We start from the raw sequence: 22020 nt of genomic DNA on the forward strand, positions 1-22020 counted from the left end.
TGCGTCGGGAAGTGCATCCGGAAAATGGAAGAAGTTCAAGAAAACAGTCAATCTCCCTCGGTCTGGGGCTCCATGCAAGATCTCACCTCGTGGAGCCTCAATGATCATGAAAAAGGTGAGGGATCAGACCAGAACTACACGGCAGGACCTGGTCAATGACTTGAAGAGAGCTGGGACCACAGTATCAAAGAAAACCATAAGTAACACACTACGCCGTCGAGGATTAAAATCCTGCAGTGCACGCAAGGTCCCTCTGCTCAAGCCAGCGCATGTCCAGGCCCATCTGAAGTTTGTCAATGACCATCTGGATGATCCAGAGGAGGAATGGGAGAAGGTCATGTGGTCTGATGAGACCAAAATAGAGCTTTTTGGTTTAAACTCCACGCGCCATGTTTGGAGGAAGAAGAAGGATGAGTACAACCCCAAAAACACCATCCCAACCGTGAAGCAGGGAAGTGGAAACATCATTCCTTGGGGAAGCTTTTCTGCAAAGGAGACAGGACGACTGCACCGTATTAAGGGGAGGATGGATGGGGCCATGTATCGTGAGATCTTGGCCAACAACCTCCTTCCCTCAACAAGAGCATTGAAGATGGGGCGTGGCTGGGTCTTCCAGCATAACAACGACCCGAAACACAGCCAGGGCAACTAAGGAGTGGCTCCGTAAGAAGCATCTCAAGGTCCTGGAGTGGCCTAGCCAGTCTCCAGACCTGAACACAATAGAAAATCTTTGGAGGGAGCTGAAAGTCTGTGTTGCCCAGCGACAGCCCCGAAACCTGAAGGATCTGGAGAAGATCTGTATGGAGGAGTGGGCCAAAATCCCTGCTGCAGTCTGTGCAAACCTGGTTCAGAACTTTAGGAAATGTCTGATCTCTGTAATTGCAAACAAAGGTTTCTGTACCAAATATTAAGTTCTGTTTTTCTGATGTATCAAATACTTATTTTATGCAATAAAATGCAAATTAATTATTTAAAAATCATACAATGTGATTTTCAGGATTTTTGTTTTAGATTCCGTCTTTCACAGTTGAAGTGTACCTATGATAAAAATTACAGACCTCTACGTGCTTTGTAAGTGGGAAAACCTGCAAAATCGGCAGTGTATCAAATACTTGTTCTCCCCACTGCACATAACATATACATACATCATTCATCCAGGAAGAAGAGACAGGAGCAGCATAAAGAGGCAGTTTGGAGTATTGGTTCGACTCCTCACTCACCCCACGCAACCGATCAGGGTTGTGTCAGGCCAAAGATTATAAGCAGGGGGCAGGGGGGAGGGTTGGGGTGAGGGGTTGAGCAGTGGAGTGTCAGTGTTGTGTCGGAAGCAAGTAGTGCGAGTGTAGCTGGAGGAGCACAATACACCAGTGACATCACTACACCCTTGGCTCGTGAGTCACTCACCTCCGGCCCCGGCATGACTCACTCCTGCTACTCGTACTCCGGCGCAGCCTGATTAAACTCAACCCCCGTTATTGTTTGTGTTGACATGTCCGATTGCTTCCTATTATGAGCCTTTTCATGTTTCTCGCGCTCCATTAATTGGTGTTATCAGAACAGCATACGGAATGAAGCTAAGCTTAATAATGAATCATCAAACAGGAAATGATGTATGGAAATCCTGAAATACTAGATCTGCAAGATCTAGTAGCCACACAACAATAAATAATGGCACCCAAGCTCAAAAGGAAGAGAAAATTTCTGACATTGTGCAAAAAAAATCAAGTTGGTAGATACGTTGGCAAGAGGTGAATACAGATTTACCCCTTTGAGTGGACCAGTATAAAGGCACGGTCACACCTTGACGTTTTAGCCAGCGATGGCAATGTGTTAAAATTTATGTAAAACGCTGGCTTACGTTGAACTTTTGATGTTTTTTTTAAAAGATTCGGACGTATTCATAGCGACTTGGTCTTATGTATAACGCATTGGTAACTACACAGAACGTTTCGTTGTGTTATAGATAACTTATACCAACGAATGCTGAACCTGTTGTCGGCCTACACAACCGATGCCCAACGATAGTCTAACTCAGGCATAGCGCGTTGCACGCATCGCCGACGATGTCGTGGCGTAGCCTATTAAAAGGCTGACGCACAACGATTCGAATCATAACTGCCGTAGAAATGGAAGGGTCAAAATCGCGGTCACACCTTGGCGATCTTGCCAGCGTATGCCGACGTAACAAAAAGTGTGTCTAAAACGTTGGGGCACGTCGAATACGGTATGGGTAAGTTTGGTATGCGCGAGTAGAACGCTAAATACGCTATCATAAGTCGTAGTAAGTAGAGTACGTCAAGAAATTTTGAACATGTTCAAAATTTTACGACGTTCTCGGCGTATGACACACGTTCGCATGCGATGGGGATAAGTTTTACACACGATATGTGGACGCTTACACACGTCCACAAAGGCTACTTATAAGTCGAAACACATCGCGGTAATGTCTTTTTTACGCGAAACTTATTTCTAACTTATGTTTGACGTGCTTTGAACCAATTCTTTACGTAGCCCCAACACACATCGACGTATGTAGACGTATTCCAATGACGTCTTCCGGTCGACAAAAAAAATAAATGAACGTGTTTCTAGCTTACAACTGCCAAATAAAGACGTGTTCCCAAAGATTTTGGGAATTGGTATATAAAAATGGTGTTCATAAAAGGGGAACCCAACAGTGTTTGAGTCCTTTTTGAGTCGATGTCCATGTCAGCAGTAACAGTATCAGTATCAGTATAACTATTAGTATTAGTATTAGTAGTAGTTTGTTCATGTTGGCAGTAGTAGGTGAGTGTGAGGGGGAGGGTGTGGGTTATGATGGATCGTCCTTGCGTCCGCGTGTCCACGGGTAGGTTCATAGGCTGCCACTCAACGATTTAAATGGCTGCATCTCCACTATTGAAAGTAGACGCTGTTAGGATTTTTTAATCATTTTTTCGTTGCCCGATTTTAACGAAACTTGATACTGCACACCGCAGGCGAATGTTGAGTAAGGTGGCACTAAAATTTGTGTGCTGTCGTGTACCGTTTTGGCTGTATTTTGCTAACATACAAACATATATACATACATATATACAAGATGAGAGTTTTAGTAATATATATAGATATATACAAACACTGGGCTTTTAGTGTCTAATATCTATTTTATTCTGATAATGGTATGACTTGTCAAGAGAGCGAGTTCGGGTTAATGAAATGTAGTCGACAGTGTGCCAAACTTGATATATTACACTACTATTCAGTTGGAAAAAGTCCATTCATTTAGAAAATTCCCCCCAACTCTATAAATATTGCTTGCCATGCACAACATTCTTGGGACAAGGCTCTCAGACAAAACACCCCTGGGTCTGATCATACAGACAAATATATTGTTCTCTTTAAGGTCCACCTTTCGTTGAAGTGATCCCATGCATGCTGACTTGGCATCTGCTGCTTGGTAGCTCAACCAGAGGCCACTTTCCATATGCTGAACATAGCAAACAGAGTCTCCATACTTTATCTCAGGTGTTCCCATTCCATCAGTGTCTCGTCGAGAACCAAAATCCAGCTTCTCCTGTCGGTGCAAAGAACATCCCATAACACAACTTACCAGTAACTAAAATGTTACACCAGCAATATTTTCACATGATGATATAAGATAATTGTATTCCTTGAGAGCTTCTTTTCTATAAAGTGTCAAATGCAAAGCAGTCACTTTCAGCTAACCTTTCAAAGTCATGTTCTTCTCGCATACTCTTATATCTCAATTATTCGCACATTTCCAAGTAAAGGAAGAAAAATTTGCCAAGAGGCACACTTCCTCAAATATGACCTCTGGATGAGCTTTCTCCATTCTATGCAATGTAACAAATCATGATGAAAAGCATATGATGACAAGTTTGTAATCTGAGACGTTTCTTTATTATATTGTAACACTATGTTCAAAGGATATCTACAAGTGTATCCACAGCTCATGATGGTATATAAAAGCCTTCATCCAAAGTGCTCGGGAGTACCTTTTGGCTCGTGCAGCTGCTTCCAATCTTGTTCCCCTGGTGACAGTTGAATCGAAAGCTGGACACACTTGGAATATGTTTTTCAATCCTGACAAATCTCACACTTTCACTCTCTGAAAGGACCATCTGGCAAATCCTCCCATCTACTTTCTTAACAACCCTATCGACAAAGTCCACTCAAACTTTTGGGCCTCACTATCAGCCATGATCTTTCTTGGGTGAACCACACTTTAAGTTGATGTGGGCATCATGAAATGGCATGGGCATTCTCCATTGTGCAAAGTCCTTTCTTGGCCCACCTGAACTCTTATCCACCGACAAGTCCTTCATCCACAGCTTGATGTAGTTTGTGCTCACCCTCTGTGCTGGAACACCTGCCTCACACCTTGCTTAACCTGATGCCAAAGAAACCAACCCCATGATGAAGCTGAATCTACAGGCCCATCACTTTGACAGGTTAAAGGTATTTGTTTTCTTCCACCTCCTTTCTGGTCTTACACCCTCTTCCCTTTTCATGCTCTGTCCCCCACTTCCCCCCCCACCCTCAGGGTTTCTGTAAGGCACATGCACTCTGCCAGTTACCCCCATCTGATGAAAATCCTAAAATGCTGACTCACTGCTCATCTGCACTCATTCGTCCCTCTTTTTTCACACCTGTGCAACCAACTTCCTGAGTCTCTTCAATCTCATTCTTCAAGACAGTTGTTCAGCTGCATCTCAGATCATCCCCCATCCAAAACCATTATCTTTTCTTCCCCCATTAACCTTTACAACCCCACCACTTTTCAAATTTCCAGCTTTTTATTTGTGAGAACTTGCGACTGTATTCATCTTGTCTGCCCTCTGTGTCCTCTCATAGCCATCATTCTTCCTAATATCACTCATTTCTCCAAGTCTCTCTCTATTTTGCCCCTCATCCCTGCTTTTGGTGTGTTTCACCTCCCTTTCTCTTTCTTCCATTCTGTTTGCTCTGTTATGTCCTATCTGTTTTATTTTGTTACTGCTGCATCTGCTCTTGACAAAGGAGACAGTCTGAAATAAACGAAGAGGGTGGTGGTGTATGTGTGCAATGATTGATGTTAGGTAGGGAAGGGATTGACGGTGACCAGGAACATAGTTTTTGTTGGGACTAAGGATCGTGAATAAATGAGCTCTACATATGCCAAGGCTGGATGTTTGCAAGCTCAAGGATGAGAGGGTAGCTGAGTTGTTTGCAAACAGACTGTGAGAATTTGGGGGGGTTGAGGTGCTTTGGGGAATCCTGAAGAGTTGTGGAGTGCCTTCAAGACCACCATCCTTGATGTTGCCAGTGGATATCTTGGCACTCACCGTCGGGCGAGGAGGAAATTTGTCCATCAAGGGACAATGGATACCATTGACCAGAGTTGCAGGGCCAGGCTGAACGGCAGAGCTGAGCTGTTCAGGGAGATGAGGTAAAAAACTGTACGTGCGCTAAGGGTGGACAAGGAGGCCTATGTGCGAGGAATCTGTGAGGGGGTAGAGCATCACCTGTGGTCAAGGGATTATTGTCCAGCTTACAGGGGAATTCGCACATTGCGTTCATCCAAGCCCATCCCTCGGTGTACTGCAGTGAGAGCAGAGGGTGGTCGGCTCTTGACAGAGGAGTCCGAAGTGAAGGCCCGCAGGGCCAGTTACTTTCAGCGGTTGTACAAGGCTGATCCACCAGCTTTCGAGTTGGACATCAGCGGTGTTACAATACCTGTTGCTGACCCTCCAATCAACTGTGGTCCACCTTCGCTTGTGGAAACACAGGCTGCGGTGAACCAGCTGAAATGGGGTAAAGCTCCAGGGATCTGTGGCGTCCATGTTGAACTTCTCAAGGCTGGTGGAAATGCTGCACTCTTGTTATTGCATGCAATTCTGTGCTCTGCCTGGAGCGCAGGCATCATCCCAATTGACTGGAAGAGAGGCCTTGTTGTCCCTCTATGGAAAGGGAAGGGTGATCACCAAGACTGCAACAACTACCGAGGGGTGACGCTGCTCTCAGTGCCGGGCAAGGTCTTTGCTCGAATAATTCTTGATAGGATTCGCCACCATCCGTTGAGCACCAGCGTCCAGAGCAGTCAGGCTTTACACCAAAGAGGTCAACGATTGACCGTATCCTTGCTCTTCGGGTCCTCACCGAATGCAGACGAGAGTTTCGGCAGGGGCTGCATGCAGCCTATGTTGATCTCTATAAAGCATTCGATTCAGTGAATCGGGATGCTCTCTGGGGAATTCTTCGTCTTCGTGGGGTGCCACCAAAACTGATCGATCTGATGTCTGAACTCCACCCTGGTACTGAGAGTGCTGTGAGATATGGTGGTACCATCTCTGACTTATTTCCAGTTGTTACTGGAGTGCGTCAGGGGTGTGTACTGGTCCCCACACTTTTCAGCACTTGTATGGACTGGATTCTAGGGAGGATGTCAGAGAGATCAAGCTGCAGTGCATTGTTTGGGAATGTCAAGATCTCTGACCTTGATTTCGCAGATGATGCAGTCATCTTTGCGGAGACTTTAGATATCCTTTTAGGGTCCTTCAAGGTGCTGAATGAAGAGTAAGAGCCGCTGGGATTACGGATTTCCTGGGTCAAAACTAAGATCCAGGCTTTCAATGACATATTGGATGCTGCTGTCTTGTCTGTGCCCGTTTGTGGTGAGGATGTCGAGGTCGTGGAGAGATTTACTTACCTTGGCAGTGATATTCATGTCTCTGCTGGCTGTGAGTCAGAGGTCAATAGATGTCTGGGTCGGGCCTGGGGAGTCATGGATTCACTGGATAATGGGGTGTGGCACTGCCGGTACCTCTGTGGGAGGACAAAAGTCTGAGTCTTCAGGTCCTTGGTGGTTCCAGCCTTGCTCTATGGATGAGAGACTTGGACTCTGACCAAGGATGTGAGATGGAGACTTAATTCCTTTGGTAGAAGGTCTCTTCGGAGAATTCTTGGCTATCACTGGTCGGACTTTGTGTCCAACGAGCGGTTTCTGAGAGAGACTCAAATGAGATTTGTTACCTGCATAGTCCGTGAGCGTCAGCTGCGGCTGTATGGACATGTGGCTCGTTTTCCTGATGCTGAGCCTGCTCACCAGATTCTCTCAGCGAGGGAGTCTCATGAGTGTAAGCGGCCAATGGGCTGACCACGTGCCTCGTGGTTGCAGCAGGTTGATCAGCATCTCAAGGAGATGGGGATGGGCCAGGCATCTGCCTGGGGGATGGCCAAACGGAGGCCCCTGGAGTACCGGCGGAAAGTGGACGCAGCAAAGCGCTGCTCTGGCGCACGCTCCCATACCTGATACCCTGACCTGAAAGCGATGGGTTTTGGACACAAAATTTAAATGCAAACACGGAGTTTAGGTATTCAGCCTTTTTACGTATGGTGTTAGCAGTGCGGCAATTTGAGGTAAGGGAGGGGATGGAGGGGGAACATACACCAGAGACTATACTCTGGACAGAGCGTTGGTGCTGCCGAAGCAGTCTCTTGGGCTGTTGGGCACAATCCTGGGAGGGTCGCCGCTCCGACGCAGGATACTCGAATGGCTCAATCATCCCAGCAAGCTGGTATTCATTTTGCCAACCTCGGAAGGATGACAGGCTGAGTATTCCCCCACCTGGTATTAATTCAATGGTGAGCAGGATTTGAACTCAGAACCCTCGAGTCCCAAGCACACCACCCTGACCATAATGCCAACACCAGGCATAATATTGTTGTAGATTTCCACCCGCCGGCGTGCGAACGACAGCATCTATCCAATGGCGGTCGCTTCGCTCACCGAACAGACAATCCAGTCGCGGCTTTCCGGATCAACGCCGGAAACCAGCCACGGGTGTGTTTGTAACCACACCACAACCTTGTCCGGACTCTATCCGCGCTACAGGGTCCGATCGCCAAATCTTTGATTTACCTAATTATTCGCGCGGCTAGGTTACCGAGAGATTGTACCTCAACGGGACCGCTTGGAAACGAGCCGCTTAAGCAGCTCGCTTCCTTTTCGGATAACCGAGCGGGATATTATCGCGCAGTCCCGTTGGACCCGATCACTTTAGCGGCTATTTAAAAACGAACTATATTCCGAGTGCAAGATGGCAGCTCAATTAAGGGAAGAGGACGCAACGAACAGGTTTACATTCACACAAGGACATTTATTATAATAAAGCACGTATGCAATTAAACAAGGCAAAACATGTATGCAATTATACAAGCAACAAAAGCACGACAACAGAACTATGACCGTCTATACGAAATGTGATGCAAACCTTTACAGCACACAAAGCACTGAACAATTTCCTACTTATTAGACGGGCCCACGGACACACGCACACACACACACACACACACACACACACACACACACACACACACACACACACACACACACACACACACACACACACACACACACACACACACACACACACACACCCAATAAATGGTGGCAGAGGCCTTTAATAACGAGCTCCAGCTTGCAGGACAGGTGAGCTGAAACCCAGAACCTATCTCGAACCTCTCCACCTCGTGTGGTCTTCAAGTTGTTCGGACCCGGGCTCCAGCGAGAGCGAGCTGGATCTAAAGGCTGTGAGCCGCGATCCTTCCCGAGCTCCCGCGAATCCTCCTGCGCTTCTCAACACGTGCTGGTGAGACGAGGCGCTGATCCTTTCCGTCGATGCACCGATCCTTCCCGTCGATGCGCCGCTTCGCCCAAGGAACCACCTCCAAGAAGAGGTCGATGAGTCGCACCAAGTCGGGAACCAAAATGGAGAACAAAGAGCTCCACGAACCAAGAAGAAGAAGAAGCCACCATTCGCAGCTCGAGCCGAGCAACCGGCTCAACTTTCTTCCAAAACAAAGCAGCTCGAAGCAAAAAGCTCTCTCGAGCCAAGCAGAAGCCGAAGCTCATTGAACCACCAAAGCAAAAAGCATCCAAAAAGCCTCCTCCCAAGCCAGGCCTCAGCTGAAGCTCACTGAGCCAGCCGAAACAAAAAGCTTCTGAAGGCCTCAACCCTAACCCAAGCCAAACAGGACCCGAAGGTCTGCTGAACGACGCAGCCCTCAACTCCCTTCTCCAACTCCGCACACGAACAAAGAAAAGATCTCCTCTTATCCTTCTCCCGCCCTTCCCCCGCTCCCGGCGTGACTCATGACTCATGCCCTCGTGCTCCATCTCCCGCTCAGCCACGGGTGGGAGGGAGTTGTTGACATCATGAGTCACGGGACGGCAGGGTTCTTCTTCTCTTCGCAGAAGAGGGGGAAGGACGTCTCCATTGTTTCATTCCTTAACTATTAAATTGATCTGCAGCGCATCTAATCGATTTCTGAACATTTAAACAATGGAAGGTGAGCTATCTCGGGAACAAGCACTTATCGACATAGCTGATTAAAGGAACCTGAATGTTGTGTGCAATCGATTTCCCAAATTCGTAACAATATATTCATATACTCCAGAATATACTCTCGAAGCCATGTAATCTCATTCTTTCCTTTCGGGCATCATGGTGGCAGTGCCCGGTCATTTCACATCATACTCTATCTCTAACCATGATTCTTTTCTTCCCCCATAGACTCTCATCACAGCTGGCAATGTAATCGACCACACATAGGAACAGGAGGTTATTACAGAAAGGGACACAAAGCTATGAATACAAGCCATACACACTCCATGAAGTCAAAGGGATGGTGTTCTGGGTGATTGGGTGGAGATTGTGGGGTTGCATTACAAACATCTACAGCATCACCACCACCACCACCACCACCACCACCACCACCACCACCATTACCACCATTACAACTAGACCAGGGTCTATCAAAATTTAGGAGGGAGTCACCAGAGAGAAAGACAGATGAGTCAGTGTCACCCTGTGTGAAATATATTTTTGTAAGATAAGAAGTATCAAAATATACAATGGATACTTGAATAGAGAAATTGGACAAGTTTGTTCAAATTCTTTTGAAGTAAGAGGAAAATATTCTGTGGGGGGAGAATATGAAGATATTTTGGGGGCTTGAAACTTTAAGGAGGGGGAAAGGGAAGGTGAGACAGATTGGTTGAGAGGGTGAGACAGATAGTTGGGAGGGTGGGGGGGTGAGACAGATAGTTGGGAGGGTGAAACATTAGGGAGGGCTTCCAGATAGTTGGAGGAGTGGGAATGGTTGGGGAGTAGGAGAGGTCATGAGGGTGGGGGGTGGTGGACAAAGGGATACGGAGTAGTAAGGAGGTACTTGTAAATTGAGAACTCGCGGGGGTAGGCAGAACAACAAAAGGGAGGGTTGTGATAGCTGTTGTGATGGACAGGAGGGATGTGGAAGAAGATGAGAAAGCTGTGATTTGTTGGAGAAGAGGGGCAAGAGCCGGTGAGAGGAATAGAAAAGCTCTGGGGAGGGGTACCAGAAAGGAAGGGATAGTTGCCGGAAGAAAGCACTTGCTACAGCCACCTTTCCTTAATCCAAGCTCCAGCACGAAATCACAATCATTTCCAAGATGGAAGAACAGACTATTAAAGCTCCATGGAAAATTTTCCAAGTCAACACTATTTGAAGAATTTCATTTCACATTATAGATTAACAAAATCCTACATTAGCATACAACCAGCACACCTTGGATGAACGGAAACAGAAGGCAGTGGACTTCACGTCAGAAGAATCACGTTCTTGCATGAGAAGCAGACGATCTTCAGTGAGTGCCAGGTAGCGGCCAGTTGTGACTTGACGTAAGCGGAAAGGCTGTCCCCAATGAACATGACTTCCACTCCAGCTGAAGTATACGAGTCAAAGGAGATTCATTGAAATACATAAAAATAAATAAAATAGAGTACTCTATTTGTTGCATCATCTGAAAAGTTGTTGTTTGTGTTGGTTCATCTCAATAATCTTGCAATTCGACAAAACCAGATTCACATCTTGTATGTAGTTATACTGTCTGACTGTTTGCAAGTGTACCTGATACTGGAATGGCACAATAATTGCCCTAATTATAGCCTTGATATGATTAGAGGCGACTTCCCAAGATGCTGTAATCGATTGTGGATCTATATTCAGTCATTATCATATCGGATGAATATTCATGTATAAAAAAAAATCTAGTCATTCTTGATTTTACCAGGAATCATTTAAGATGAAGCCCCACTGCCATTTATTTGTAGGTATCTCACATGTCAATACATTATATTTCCTAAGCCTGGTGTTGGCTTTGTGGTTCGGGTGGTGGCTTGGGATCCGAGGGTCCTGAGTTCAAGCCCCGTTGGCCGCTTGAATTAATACACACCAGGAGGTTGACTCAGCCTGTCATCCTTCTGAGGTCAGCAAAATGAGCACCAGTGTACTGGTAAGGGGGACACTGCATCAGCGGCATAGCCGTGTCCCAACCAATGATGCAACCAGCAGCCACAGGCTGCACTCGATAGGTAGAGAGATTCTCTTTCCTATTCTTGGTGGCCATTCCCCTCTGTCCACCAGTTTGGATTCCCTGAGTCTTCTTTTTATCCTCTTCTGCATTTTTGTGCTGTGTCTCAATGTCTCTTCTATAGGTCCTGACTGCGCCTCTTGTCCGTCTGGTGATGGTGGAGTGGAGATGCTTATGTCACTAAATTTTCCTCTCCCATTTAACAGTGGTCGCTGCCTGTCGGGTCTTATTGCTCGTATGGCAAATACGATGGCAGCCTCTTGCTCATTTAACAACTTAATATAAATGATAACACTGGAAACTTATACAGAATGGGAGTATGCTTTAATAAATTGCTAAATGATATGAGGGACAAATCCTTATCGAAGCCTCAATGAGAGACAAACACAAAACAATTACTTATCAAATCATAAAATAAATTATCCCCAGCTATGGGCACATATCCAATTTCAAAGAGGTATCGAGTCGGGTTGGTGAGTAAAATCATAGTACAGGGGAAAGGATAAGGGAATAAAAGAAATAAGAATAAAAAAAATAAGGGATTATTTTCAAGGTGATTAATTACATCTGAGCCAATTTACAATTGATATTACAAGGGGGGTGGACACGTATCCAACCAAAATACTCTCAAGTTTTGTATTTTTAATTAAACTTCTGAAATTTGTAGAATTTGTTTTTCATTAGCAAGTTGTGGGTTATGATGTGAAAATAAATGTGAAAAAAATCTGATTTAATGCAATCTAATTCCAGGTTATAAGGCAACAAATGGTGGAGATTTTGAAAGGGGGTGTAGACTTTCTACAGGTACTGTATATCTTCTTTTGGTCCTTCAACTTTATTACATTCCAGGTCATTCTCCCAATCGTTTTTTTATTCAATAAAGAGCTTCTCAAGGTAGGCTTTCCATTTCTTATCAGTCATTTTTTTCATGAGATGTCCAAGGAAATGCAATGTAGGAAGAAAATAGAACAGAAAGACAGTGAATCAATGTCAATACTTACCTAACTCGGAGGGTCTCGAGTCTCCAGAGGGACCGCGCATGTCTACACACTGATCCACCCTCATAATGCACCGACCTGAAGCACAAGCATGTTGAGTTATTAACTGTGTAAACATGATGGGTAATGTACACCACCCTATTACCAAAAGTCACTTTACCTTTTGGCCTTTCTGAGTTTCTGGTAAGGCTTTTTCAGGAAGTTTATGGCCGAACAAAAAGCTGTGAATAATTGTTCCAATCATGCTATGGTTCTTCTAAACAGTGTAATTTTTAAACCACTGATAAAGACTTCTTTAACATCAGAGTGGTCATTATCGACACATTCACTTACCTCTAGCATGTCTCCCAACCTTCAAGAGAAAATTTCAGAAACAGATATGGATTTGCTCTGTCGAACTGAAACATGTCTGTCAATGGCTGATCAGCTTTTGATATAAGTCTGCATAAGTATAACATCTATCATTGCTGAAGACAGCATTGCCAAGGTGGATAACATTTTATCCAAATCACAAACTTCACTCTGTTAACAATTGTCTTCTGAAGAGTCTCGCAAATTTGTTGGTTCTTGTATATAATAAAAAAAAATCGCAATCATTTTCTGACCCCAAAATAGTGTTTATTTCTTCCTTTTTTTTCTTTTATCTCAACAACAGTCTCTTTTCTCTCTTTAAGCCTTGACACAAGCTGGCCAAATACTTGGAATATGTCTTTCAATCCTGACAAATCTCAAACTCTCACAATCTCTCTATGAAAGAATCATCTGGAAAAAACCTCCCATCTACTTTCTTAACAACCGTCAAAAAAGTTCTGTTGCTCAAACTCTTGGGTCTAACTCTCAGCCATGATCTTTCTTGGGCAAACCACATTTTAAAGTTGGCTCCCAAAGCCAATCACCGACTGAGCATCCTCCGTCATGCAAAGTCCTTCCTTGCACATCTGAACTCTTATCCACCGACAAGGCCTTCATCCACAGCTTAATGGAATACTGCTTTCACCACTGAGCTGGCACCCCTCACACCTTGTTCAGCTTGACACCATGGAAACCAAGGCCTTCAAGATCATTGGAATCTCTCACAAGGAAGCTGAGTCTATGGGCCTGTTACTTTGCCATCACTGACAGGTCAGTGGTCTCTGTCTTCTTCCACCTCCTCTCTCGTCTTCCACCCTCTGTTGCTCTTGCACAGAATCACTGTTTACTTCCACTCATTTGTTCCTCTTTTTTTCTTGCCTGTGGAATCAATTTCCACATTCTCTTCAATCTCATTCTTCCCTCCAAGACAGCTGTTCACCACCATCTTAGACCATCCCCAATCCAAAATCACGATATTTTCTCCTCCCATTAAGCCACCAACCACACCCCAATTTTCAGTTTTTCATTCCTGAGAATTTGCTTTTGTACCCATCCTATCCAGCCTCTGCATTCTCTCATATCCATCACCCTTACGCGCATCCCTCGTTGTCTGTCTTAGTCTATTTTGTCCCTCGGCCTTACTGTTGGCATTTACCTCTTCTCTTTCTGCTGTTCCTTTTGTTCTGTTGCGTCCTGATCCATTCAGTGTTCTCGCTCTTTCACAAGCCTTGACTCGGGATACAAAAACACATACAAGAGGCTCATGGAAGAGCAAGGTTGAATTTAGTAGAGCAGCAGTTAACAATTAGGCACCAGCAAGGGAATAATGAACACGGAACTGTCTTACTGAACAAGACTGGGCCCACCACATTGCCCAGTTTTGTATAAGGTTTCGAGGCTCGTGGAGGATCTAGAACACAGAACAGATCAGGATGTAACAAAACAAAAAGAACAGTAGAAAGAGATGGGGGGAGGGCACTGACCACAGGGTTGAAGGACAAAATAGAAGGAGACTTGGAGAAATAAGAGATGTGGCAAACAATGAGGCTGTGTGAGGACACAGGGATGAATAAGATGGACACAGAAACAAACTCTCAATTACAGAAGTGGAAGGAAAAATGGATACCTGAAAAGAGGGTGGGCTTCGGGATGGTTAATATTTGTAGAAAAGATCATCATTGGGGTGTGGGGTGACCTGAGATGGTAATGAGAAACTGCCTTGATGCCCTGGGGGGCAGAATGAGATTGAAGAGACTGAGGAAGTTGGTTTCACAGACAAGGAAACACCAAGAACGAATGAGTTGAGGTGAGCAGTGATTCTGGATTTTGGGAGTCTTACCAGAAGGGGTTACTGGAAGAACCAATGTGCCCTGCAGAAATGTGAGGGGGCAGAGCCTTGGGGAACTACATCATCCACTGGAAGAGAGGAGGAGAGATAACTATTGAGAGAAACCCATTTACTGTATGAGTGGAGAAAGTCAGAAAGCCAGGAATGAAGGCAGCCTTGAATGCCACAGGAAGAAAGCTTGGCAGGCAAAGCAGGATAGCAGACTGTGTCAAATAATTGTATTTATGTGGCGCCTTTTGCCGATAGATACAAGGCACTGAAACTTATGTCCAAGAAGACTGTCCTGACCTGTTGGTTGAGATTTAGGGCCTCCAGCTGTTCCTGACAGATGAGTGGAAGCTGTTCCTGACTCGAGTTGGGTGACTGGGATGGAATCCAAACTGATGTTCAGAGATCAGGCTGTTTAAAAACAGGAAAGACCTGACATCAGCAACAATGACAGATTCCATGACTTTGCTTGTAATTGCAAATAAGTGAACTGGTCTGCAATTGATAGGAACTGTTGTTGCCCCTGCACAGGATTCAGTGTGCCAAACCCTCAACGAGGAATAGAACAGCCGCAGGTGGGATGTGATAAACCAGTGCATGAGAGAAAGTACTCTTTTGTGAATGTATTCCCAGGCAGAATCAATATCAGGTGCTGTGGAGATGGTATCCCAATCCACCCAAGCCCACCTCCTTCAAATTCCCTGCTTTCCTTCCTGAAAGTCCCTGTAATGTCCATCTTGTATTCCCCATGTTTTCCGCCACATCCCTCTCCCTTCCACAGATCTTCAAATGTCTCTGTTCCCCACTGTTTTGGCCTTCCCACTCCTGCCCCTCTTATCGCATGCCCTCCTTGCTTGCGTTGTGTGTTAGCTCTAATACGAGCCTCGAAAAGGTATACAAAAAAAAAATCCTAATGAGAAGACAGATTACAATCCCTGCTTGTTAGCTTGTGCAAACAGCCACATTCTGCATTGTTGAGGTTGCTCCCTTACAATAGCCAGGTAGATATAGGCTTTGACAAGAAAGGGGTAAAAAGAGCCAAGAGGGACAAACAGGAGAGAGGAAGTACAAGTTGCAGAAATCTGGGTTGGGAAGTGTACAGATTGTGTCAGACCCACAGAGTCGCAGAAGGCCTTGGCTGTAATGTCATGCCTCGATGTTCCAGAACGAACACCAGCCAGACGGCATGGTGACAGTTTAAATAATCGCAGATGAGAAACAGAGTTTAGATGGATGATCATGAGTTGATCTACATTAGAGGAAATAGAGGTGTATACAGAGCCCTCATAACTGGGTGGATAGTATATATATCAGACAAACATGACGTGGTTGCAGAGAGGTATACGCAGCCAGAGGTATTCCAAAGGATTTGGAGAGCTTCGTGTGGACAATGGACAATGAGCAAGAGTTCTTGAAATACATCGCAATACCATCTACAAAGGGAGGGAAGAGCCTGTAAAAGTGGAAAAGAGAATAACCAGGAAGAAACAGAGAGGAATCAGAAACATGCTGCTTAACATTTTTCCATGTGTACATTGAATTACTTTGCATTTTCTACTCTAATGCAAAAAGAAAATAAAACTTTGTGTTCAATGCAAATATACCTTGATGAAAAAGAAAAGCTAATTCAAATATCCAAATTTATCTACAATATACTGTTACGGCTGTGGAAATTCGCAATACACCATAAAGGGTCCTTAGATCAGTTATGATGCTAAGTTTATGTGCAGATAGGTCCCCAGCGTTGTTTAAAGGGATTTCTTCGTGTTCACCGGGCTGCGACCCTTTGAGATAGCCGTTTTTCTTTATCTATCGTTATTTTGAGCCGCCATTGCAACAAACCTCCACGCAAACAACAACCGCCACCAACTATGCCACAACGCCCACCACGCTCACACCACCCCCACAACAATCACCACCATCTTCGCCACTACGCCCGCTTACGAACGCCATCCTCCGCGGACCACGGTAAGATGGTTTCCGCGTCGGAAACCGTCCGAGAAGGATTGGCAGAACAGAAGCTCTTGTGAGGCCTGTGGGGTTTTTTTCCCGCCTATTTTCCCCGCGCTTGGTGTGAAGGGAAGGGGGAGGGCAGCTCGCCGCCGATTGGTGGATGCACGGCGTGAGGCGGTCGGGGTGAGGGAACGCCCCTTTTCGGGAACTTTCTCGAAGGGAGGCGGAGCCGAAAACGGGGAGGAGCGAAGGTCGGAGCACCACGCTATACAGAGCGGACCGCACGCGGGGCTCGCTCTCTCTTGGTGGTCGAGGTCAAGTCCTTTTTTGTCTGGGTCGTCGACGTCATCCTCTCTGTCGGGGTCATGCTGGATCTCTCTTTCTTTGTCGTCGAGGTCTCTCTCCCTCCCTCTCGTCGTGGTGTTGAGCGACCTGTCGGTGAAGGCGCGGGCCGTTGGCGAGTCCGGGCGACGCCTCGGAGACGCGGACGGGAGGCGCCGCAGGCGGTCTGTGGTGGACCTGCGCGTGCGGACGAGGAGAGTGCCGGAGAGGGTTCACCGGCCGCAGAAGGGAGGTTTTCTTTTCTTTGGGCTTTTGTATGTGTGTTTGTGGCACCAGTCCGTGAAGTAAACCTGTTTAAGTGCCTGAACATTTAATGCGATAGTCGGTCGCAACGTCTTTCATTTCTTGCTGTACATATTGCATGACTGCCCTTGCTTGTTTGTGTTATATGCGTAATAAATGTGCTTGTGAAATATTTCCCGTTCGTTGCGTCCTTCCCCTCTTTTGAAAGTGCTATCTTGAATCGTGGAATGATTGGTAGTGGGTTTTAAACACCCGATAAATAATCTGAACCGTCGAGGTCGGCGATAACACCGCTCGGTTATCCCTGGAGCACGGAACGAACCGCTTAAGCGGTTCGTGTCCTAAGCCGACCTGCGGCGTGATGAAACCCCTCGGTAGGTTACCCGCGCGGGTATTTATGTATATCGACATTCGGCGATTCACCCTATTTCGCGCGAGTAGAATGCGGACTGGGTTGTGGTGAGGTTAAACCCCCACCCGTGACTGGCTCCTGGCGGGTCACAACTGAATTGTCGGTCCGGTGGGCGACGCGGCTGCCATTAGAGGTACGCGGCCGATCGCACGCCAGGCGGGCCAGAATTCGTAACAATACCTTGATGTAAACTAATAGCGACTTTGTCCGTTCTTTTCTTTCAAAAACATTGAAATTCTTCTCAGGCCACTTTCAAATATTTTTGCAATAAACTTGTGAAATGGTGGTCCATGCTTCTTCCAAGACCTTGCAAAGATCATCTAAGTTGCAGGAATTCTTATTAACTTTTTCTTTGTTCAAATAGTCCAACATAACTTCACTTATATTGATATATTTGCTTTGAGGGGTCCGTTCTGCACATTTTGGAAACACGTTTTAATTATTCCAGCTGAGTGTTTTGGATAATTATCTTGCTGGAAGATGAAGTTTGGCCCAGTAAGTCTTGTACCACAGGGGACAGCATTGTGGATTAAAATTTGTTTGTACCTTGCTGCAGTCAACATACCATCAATTTTCAGCAATTTTCCAACACCACTTGAGGATATGCACTAGGGTGTACCACTTTTGCAAAAGTAGTTGCTGGAATGAAGCACTATGTGCCTATCGATTCCACTAGTGAAGTTAGATGATCGACCAAAGTTTGAAAATTTTCCCGCCTTTTTTGACCGCGGGCCGTCATTTTGAAATTTCAGGAAAAATCCATATTTTTGGAAATAATATTGATTTTTGAATATTTTTAAAAATATATTTCTCTGTGTTTAGATGGCCGAATGCACTTCAGTAGGCACCAGTATGATAGTAAGTACCCGTAAATATTATTCAGAACTTGTCCCAACATTTTGAGAAGGGGTTGCCATTTTTGAATTGTTCATGTACAAACATTACGACAGTGGTGTAGCAGATGCTTGTATCTTGTCGTGCAATTGCCATACTTGGTACTTAACACCTCAGTTAGTTGTGTTGTCCCTAGCTGATAACGGTGTCCCGAACACAGAGAGAGAGTTGATGGGACAAGTGTTATTTGATACAGAATAGCCTGAGAAGTTCAACTCTGGCAAGCCACAACTTCCCCACTTGGAATTTAATTCAACTGATGATATGCCAACGCTAAGGTCTTTCATTAGCCAAGAATCCTGGCTGATGTTTGACCTCCTAGGAATAGACGATGATCAGGAGTGGCTGCAGACACCTGTGGCTATGTGGGACAAGTTCGCTTGTTACAGGAAATTTTGCGAAAGTGCTAATTCTTTGCGGGTCGTAAATGATCTTGCTGAAAGAGGAATTAAGCCAGTGTCTGACTTTATTCATACTAGCATAACCCGCGCTCTGCGCGACATGTTGGGGTGGGTGTGTTTGAGAAAGGAACTGATGCAGAGTATCAGTAGTAATTTTACTTTAATGCAGTAAGTGGAATACGATTTCACTGTTTCAGAACCATTTTACATACTTTTTTGTACCATGCACCTCATATGGTCTTTGGGATTATGTAAGCCGAATATCACGTTACTCGAGCGCAGAACAAAGTCGAAGATAGCACTACACGAAACCACAAACTCGGAAATAATATACAAGATGTGCAATGATGAGAAACAACGTCAAGCATTGCTACAGTGCGTGGAAGAGCACAGGAAGCTTTACCCAGACTATACAAAACAAACACTATGTTCTCTATCAGATATGTGTGGTTGCTTGTTTGCTAGATTGTTATGTTGTCATATATGAAAACCATGTCGCTTAAAACGTATTTGGTTGTTCTCATAATTAATTGATCATGCTCTCATTTGTCATTTATAATGTCGTTATGAAAATGCTGCAACTGATATTCTGTAAATGCCTAACAATGTGCCGTGCAATAAATGTCAAAATATGGGATTTTCAGTGAAATTCCAAAATGGCAACCCCTTCTCAAAATGTTGGGACAAGTTGTGAATAATATTTATGGGTACTTACTATCATACTGGTGCCTACTGAAGTGCATTCAGCCATCTAAACACAGAGAAATATATATTTTTTAATATTCAAAAATCAATATTATTTCCAAAAATATGGATTTTTCCTGAAATTTCAAAATGGCGACCTGCGGTCAAAAAAGGCGGGAAAATTTTCAAACTTTGGTCGATCACCTAACTTCATTAGTGGAATCGATAGGCACATAGTGCTTCATTCCAGCAACTACTTTTGCAAAAGTGGTACACCCTAATATGCATATGCACCCACAAACTTGAATTGAACCTCCTCCATGCTTAATTGTTGGCTTCAAGCAAGGTTCTTTATAAGTTTCTGTTTTTCATCTTCTCGTATATGGTCTTTGATGAGATTCAAATAAATGAAACTTTGACTCATCTGTCCCTAGCACCTTTGCCATTGTTGCATCGTCCAATTTCTGTATTATTGTGCATATTTATATCCTTTTAGTCTGGTCCCCTTTCTTAATAGAGCTTTTCTTTCTGAAACACATCGTTTAAGTTTTTAATTTCAAAAGTGTTCTTCGTTCTGTTGATTGATGGACAACACCTGAGCCTTCCACCAGTTCTTTTGTCAATTCAATGCTCATCCTCTTTCTAGTCTTTCATGATACTAGTACAGCCGCTCCCTTACAGGAGTGGCAGGAAGGGACATGTTATTATACTGCCTGGGCTATATCGCTTACAGAAGAACGAGACTCATGTCTGTTAGTCTGTTGGAGATGTGATAAGCAAATAATGTCTCAACAATGTCAGGTTTCCTTCCTTTCGGTTTAGTGTTAAAATAGCAGTAGTGACTGTTTTAAAAAGGTATTCATACGTGTTTGTGGTTTGTACTATTTTTTACTTCTGGTAGGAGTACACCACAAAATGCCATGATAAGCTACTGATACACGTGAACATGGCGTTTGCCAAAGGAGGAAAAACCCTTGCGGAGGGGGGAGATATTATTGGTATTAATATTGTTTTGTGACATTATTAATATTATGCTATAATTATCATTAGTGTTGTTATTACTTTTTGTTATGAGAAGCGGCCTTGGAAAAATGCCACAACAAGCTATCTATACACGTTACCACAGATTTCAACCAAAGTGGAAACCCCCCTTGGGGAGGGGGGGGGTGGAAATGAAGTCACTGCAACCTCCATCGTTTTACCTTTAATAGTCCTACTGTCAAGTTTGGTTGAGATCAGATAGGTAATGACCAAATGTATCACGGTTAGACAGATAGGCAGACACCAAAGTGCGTATTTTAGCATGATTATGTTCAAATATTTTCTCTGTACTTGTTGATTGTGCATCGGATAGCACACTTTGAAAATCGAGTTATGTGAGCAATAATTCACTCAGTATGTTTGTCCTTCTTTATGCAGCAACACAGTTCTATAGCGATCATCAACTGAAATGTTAGTTACATGGTTAGTCATTTTGTGCCAGACCGGAGGTTTCAAAAGTCCCGTGAAAGCTTCATTCAGCAATTTGCGTCAAATATGATCAAGCAACGCAACTTACTTTTCTGAATCTAAAAGGTGCCTTAAGTGAAATTAAAAAAACTAAAAATACATGTCATTCTTCCTTTCAGTAAATCCATACTTTTCAGTCTGAATGAAATCATAATGATTCAGGATTATTCAGTGATGATTGAATGTATCTAATAAAGCAATACAGGGTGTGTGAGCAATTGGTGTGAGAAAGGATGGCCATGTAGCATAGCTTTTACAAGTGAATAATGAAATAATTAAATCCTTCTCCAACCTTTCAATGAAGACCGAAAATGAGTGTTTAAACTTAATGGGAAAGAATTAATGTTGCGATAAAAGCAGCAAAGAGCACTCACCGTCTTTTTTCCTCTCCCTCAGCAGGAGATGGAATGGTAAGGCATTCATCGTGTCCATGAAAGAGTCGCATTACATTTCCTCCAATCAAGAATCCTGCAAATAAAAAACGGAATCAGCCACCTGCCTCTCACCCATCGCTTCAACTTGAATCACCTTCGGTAAGGCATTCCTTAACCACATAAACTTGGCCTCAAAAGTGAGAAACAACAGAGATACCTATTCCTTTTCAGTTGTTTTAGTAGCAGCTCTGACTTTTTTTTATCAGAACAATTGGGTTACTTTCTTTTTGAGGAGGTTGGCAGCAGGATTTACACTCCAGCCACCGTAAAACCGTTCACTTCGCAAAACACAAAATGCAAAGAAATCTGAAAACCTACTCCGTGGGAGTACCGGTTGTGCAACTGCCCTCCACAGGGCAGCTCAAAGGATGACAGGATTGGGGAAAAGCCTTTGGGACCCCGACTCTTTGATGATAGGAGGAAAACCACGGGGTAACCTTCCCGGGTCAGATTGCGGTCGTGCATGGTAGGGTGTTGCTGAGGTGTCGTCCACAAGATGGCGGTCTCCTTGGGTTAACCTGAGGTGGTCCCTTCGGGTGGATGCCTGGAATGTCCTATTCGTAAGAGAGG

The 22020-nt window shown here is 44.6% G+C and overlaps 1 protein-coding gene across 2 annotated transcripts in view; it reads right to left on the reverse strand.

The window, feature by feature from the left end:
* The window catches only part of LOC147022834 (ryanodine receptor 2-like), a 717656-nt gene that overhangs the window by 598819 nt on the left and 96817 nt on the right, over positions 1 to 22020 (reverse strand). For both annotated transcript variants that reach the window (XM_085887705.1, XM_085887704.1), the window contains exons 10-13: positions 21391 to 21484; positions 12394 to 12468; positions 10588 to 10744; positions 3389 to 3553 (exon numbers count right to left, since the gene is read on the reverse strand). In XM_085887705.1, coding sequence (XP_085743831.1) covers positions 3389 to 3553; positions 10588 to 10744; positions 12394 to 12468; positions 21391 to 21484 — 491 coding nt within the window. The remainder of the gene's footprint in view (positions 1 to 3388; positions 3554 to 10587; positions 10745 to 12393; positions 12469 to 21390; positions 21485 to 22020) is intronic.

The sequence above is a fragment of the Eptatretus burgeri genome, chromosome 7, assembly GCF_056783735.1.
Source record: "Eptatretus burgeri isolate ZD-2024b chromosome 7, Ebu_testis_v1, whole genome shotgun sequence".
NCBI lineage: Eukaryota > Metazoa > Chordata > Myxini > Myxiniformes > Myxinidae > Eptatretus > Eptatretus burgeri.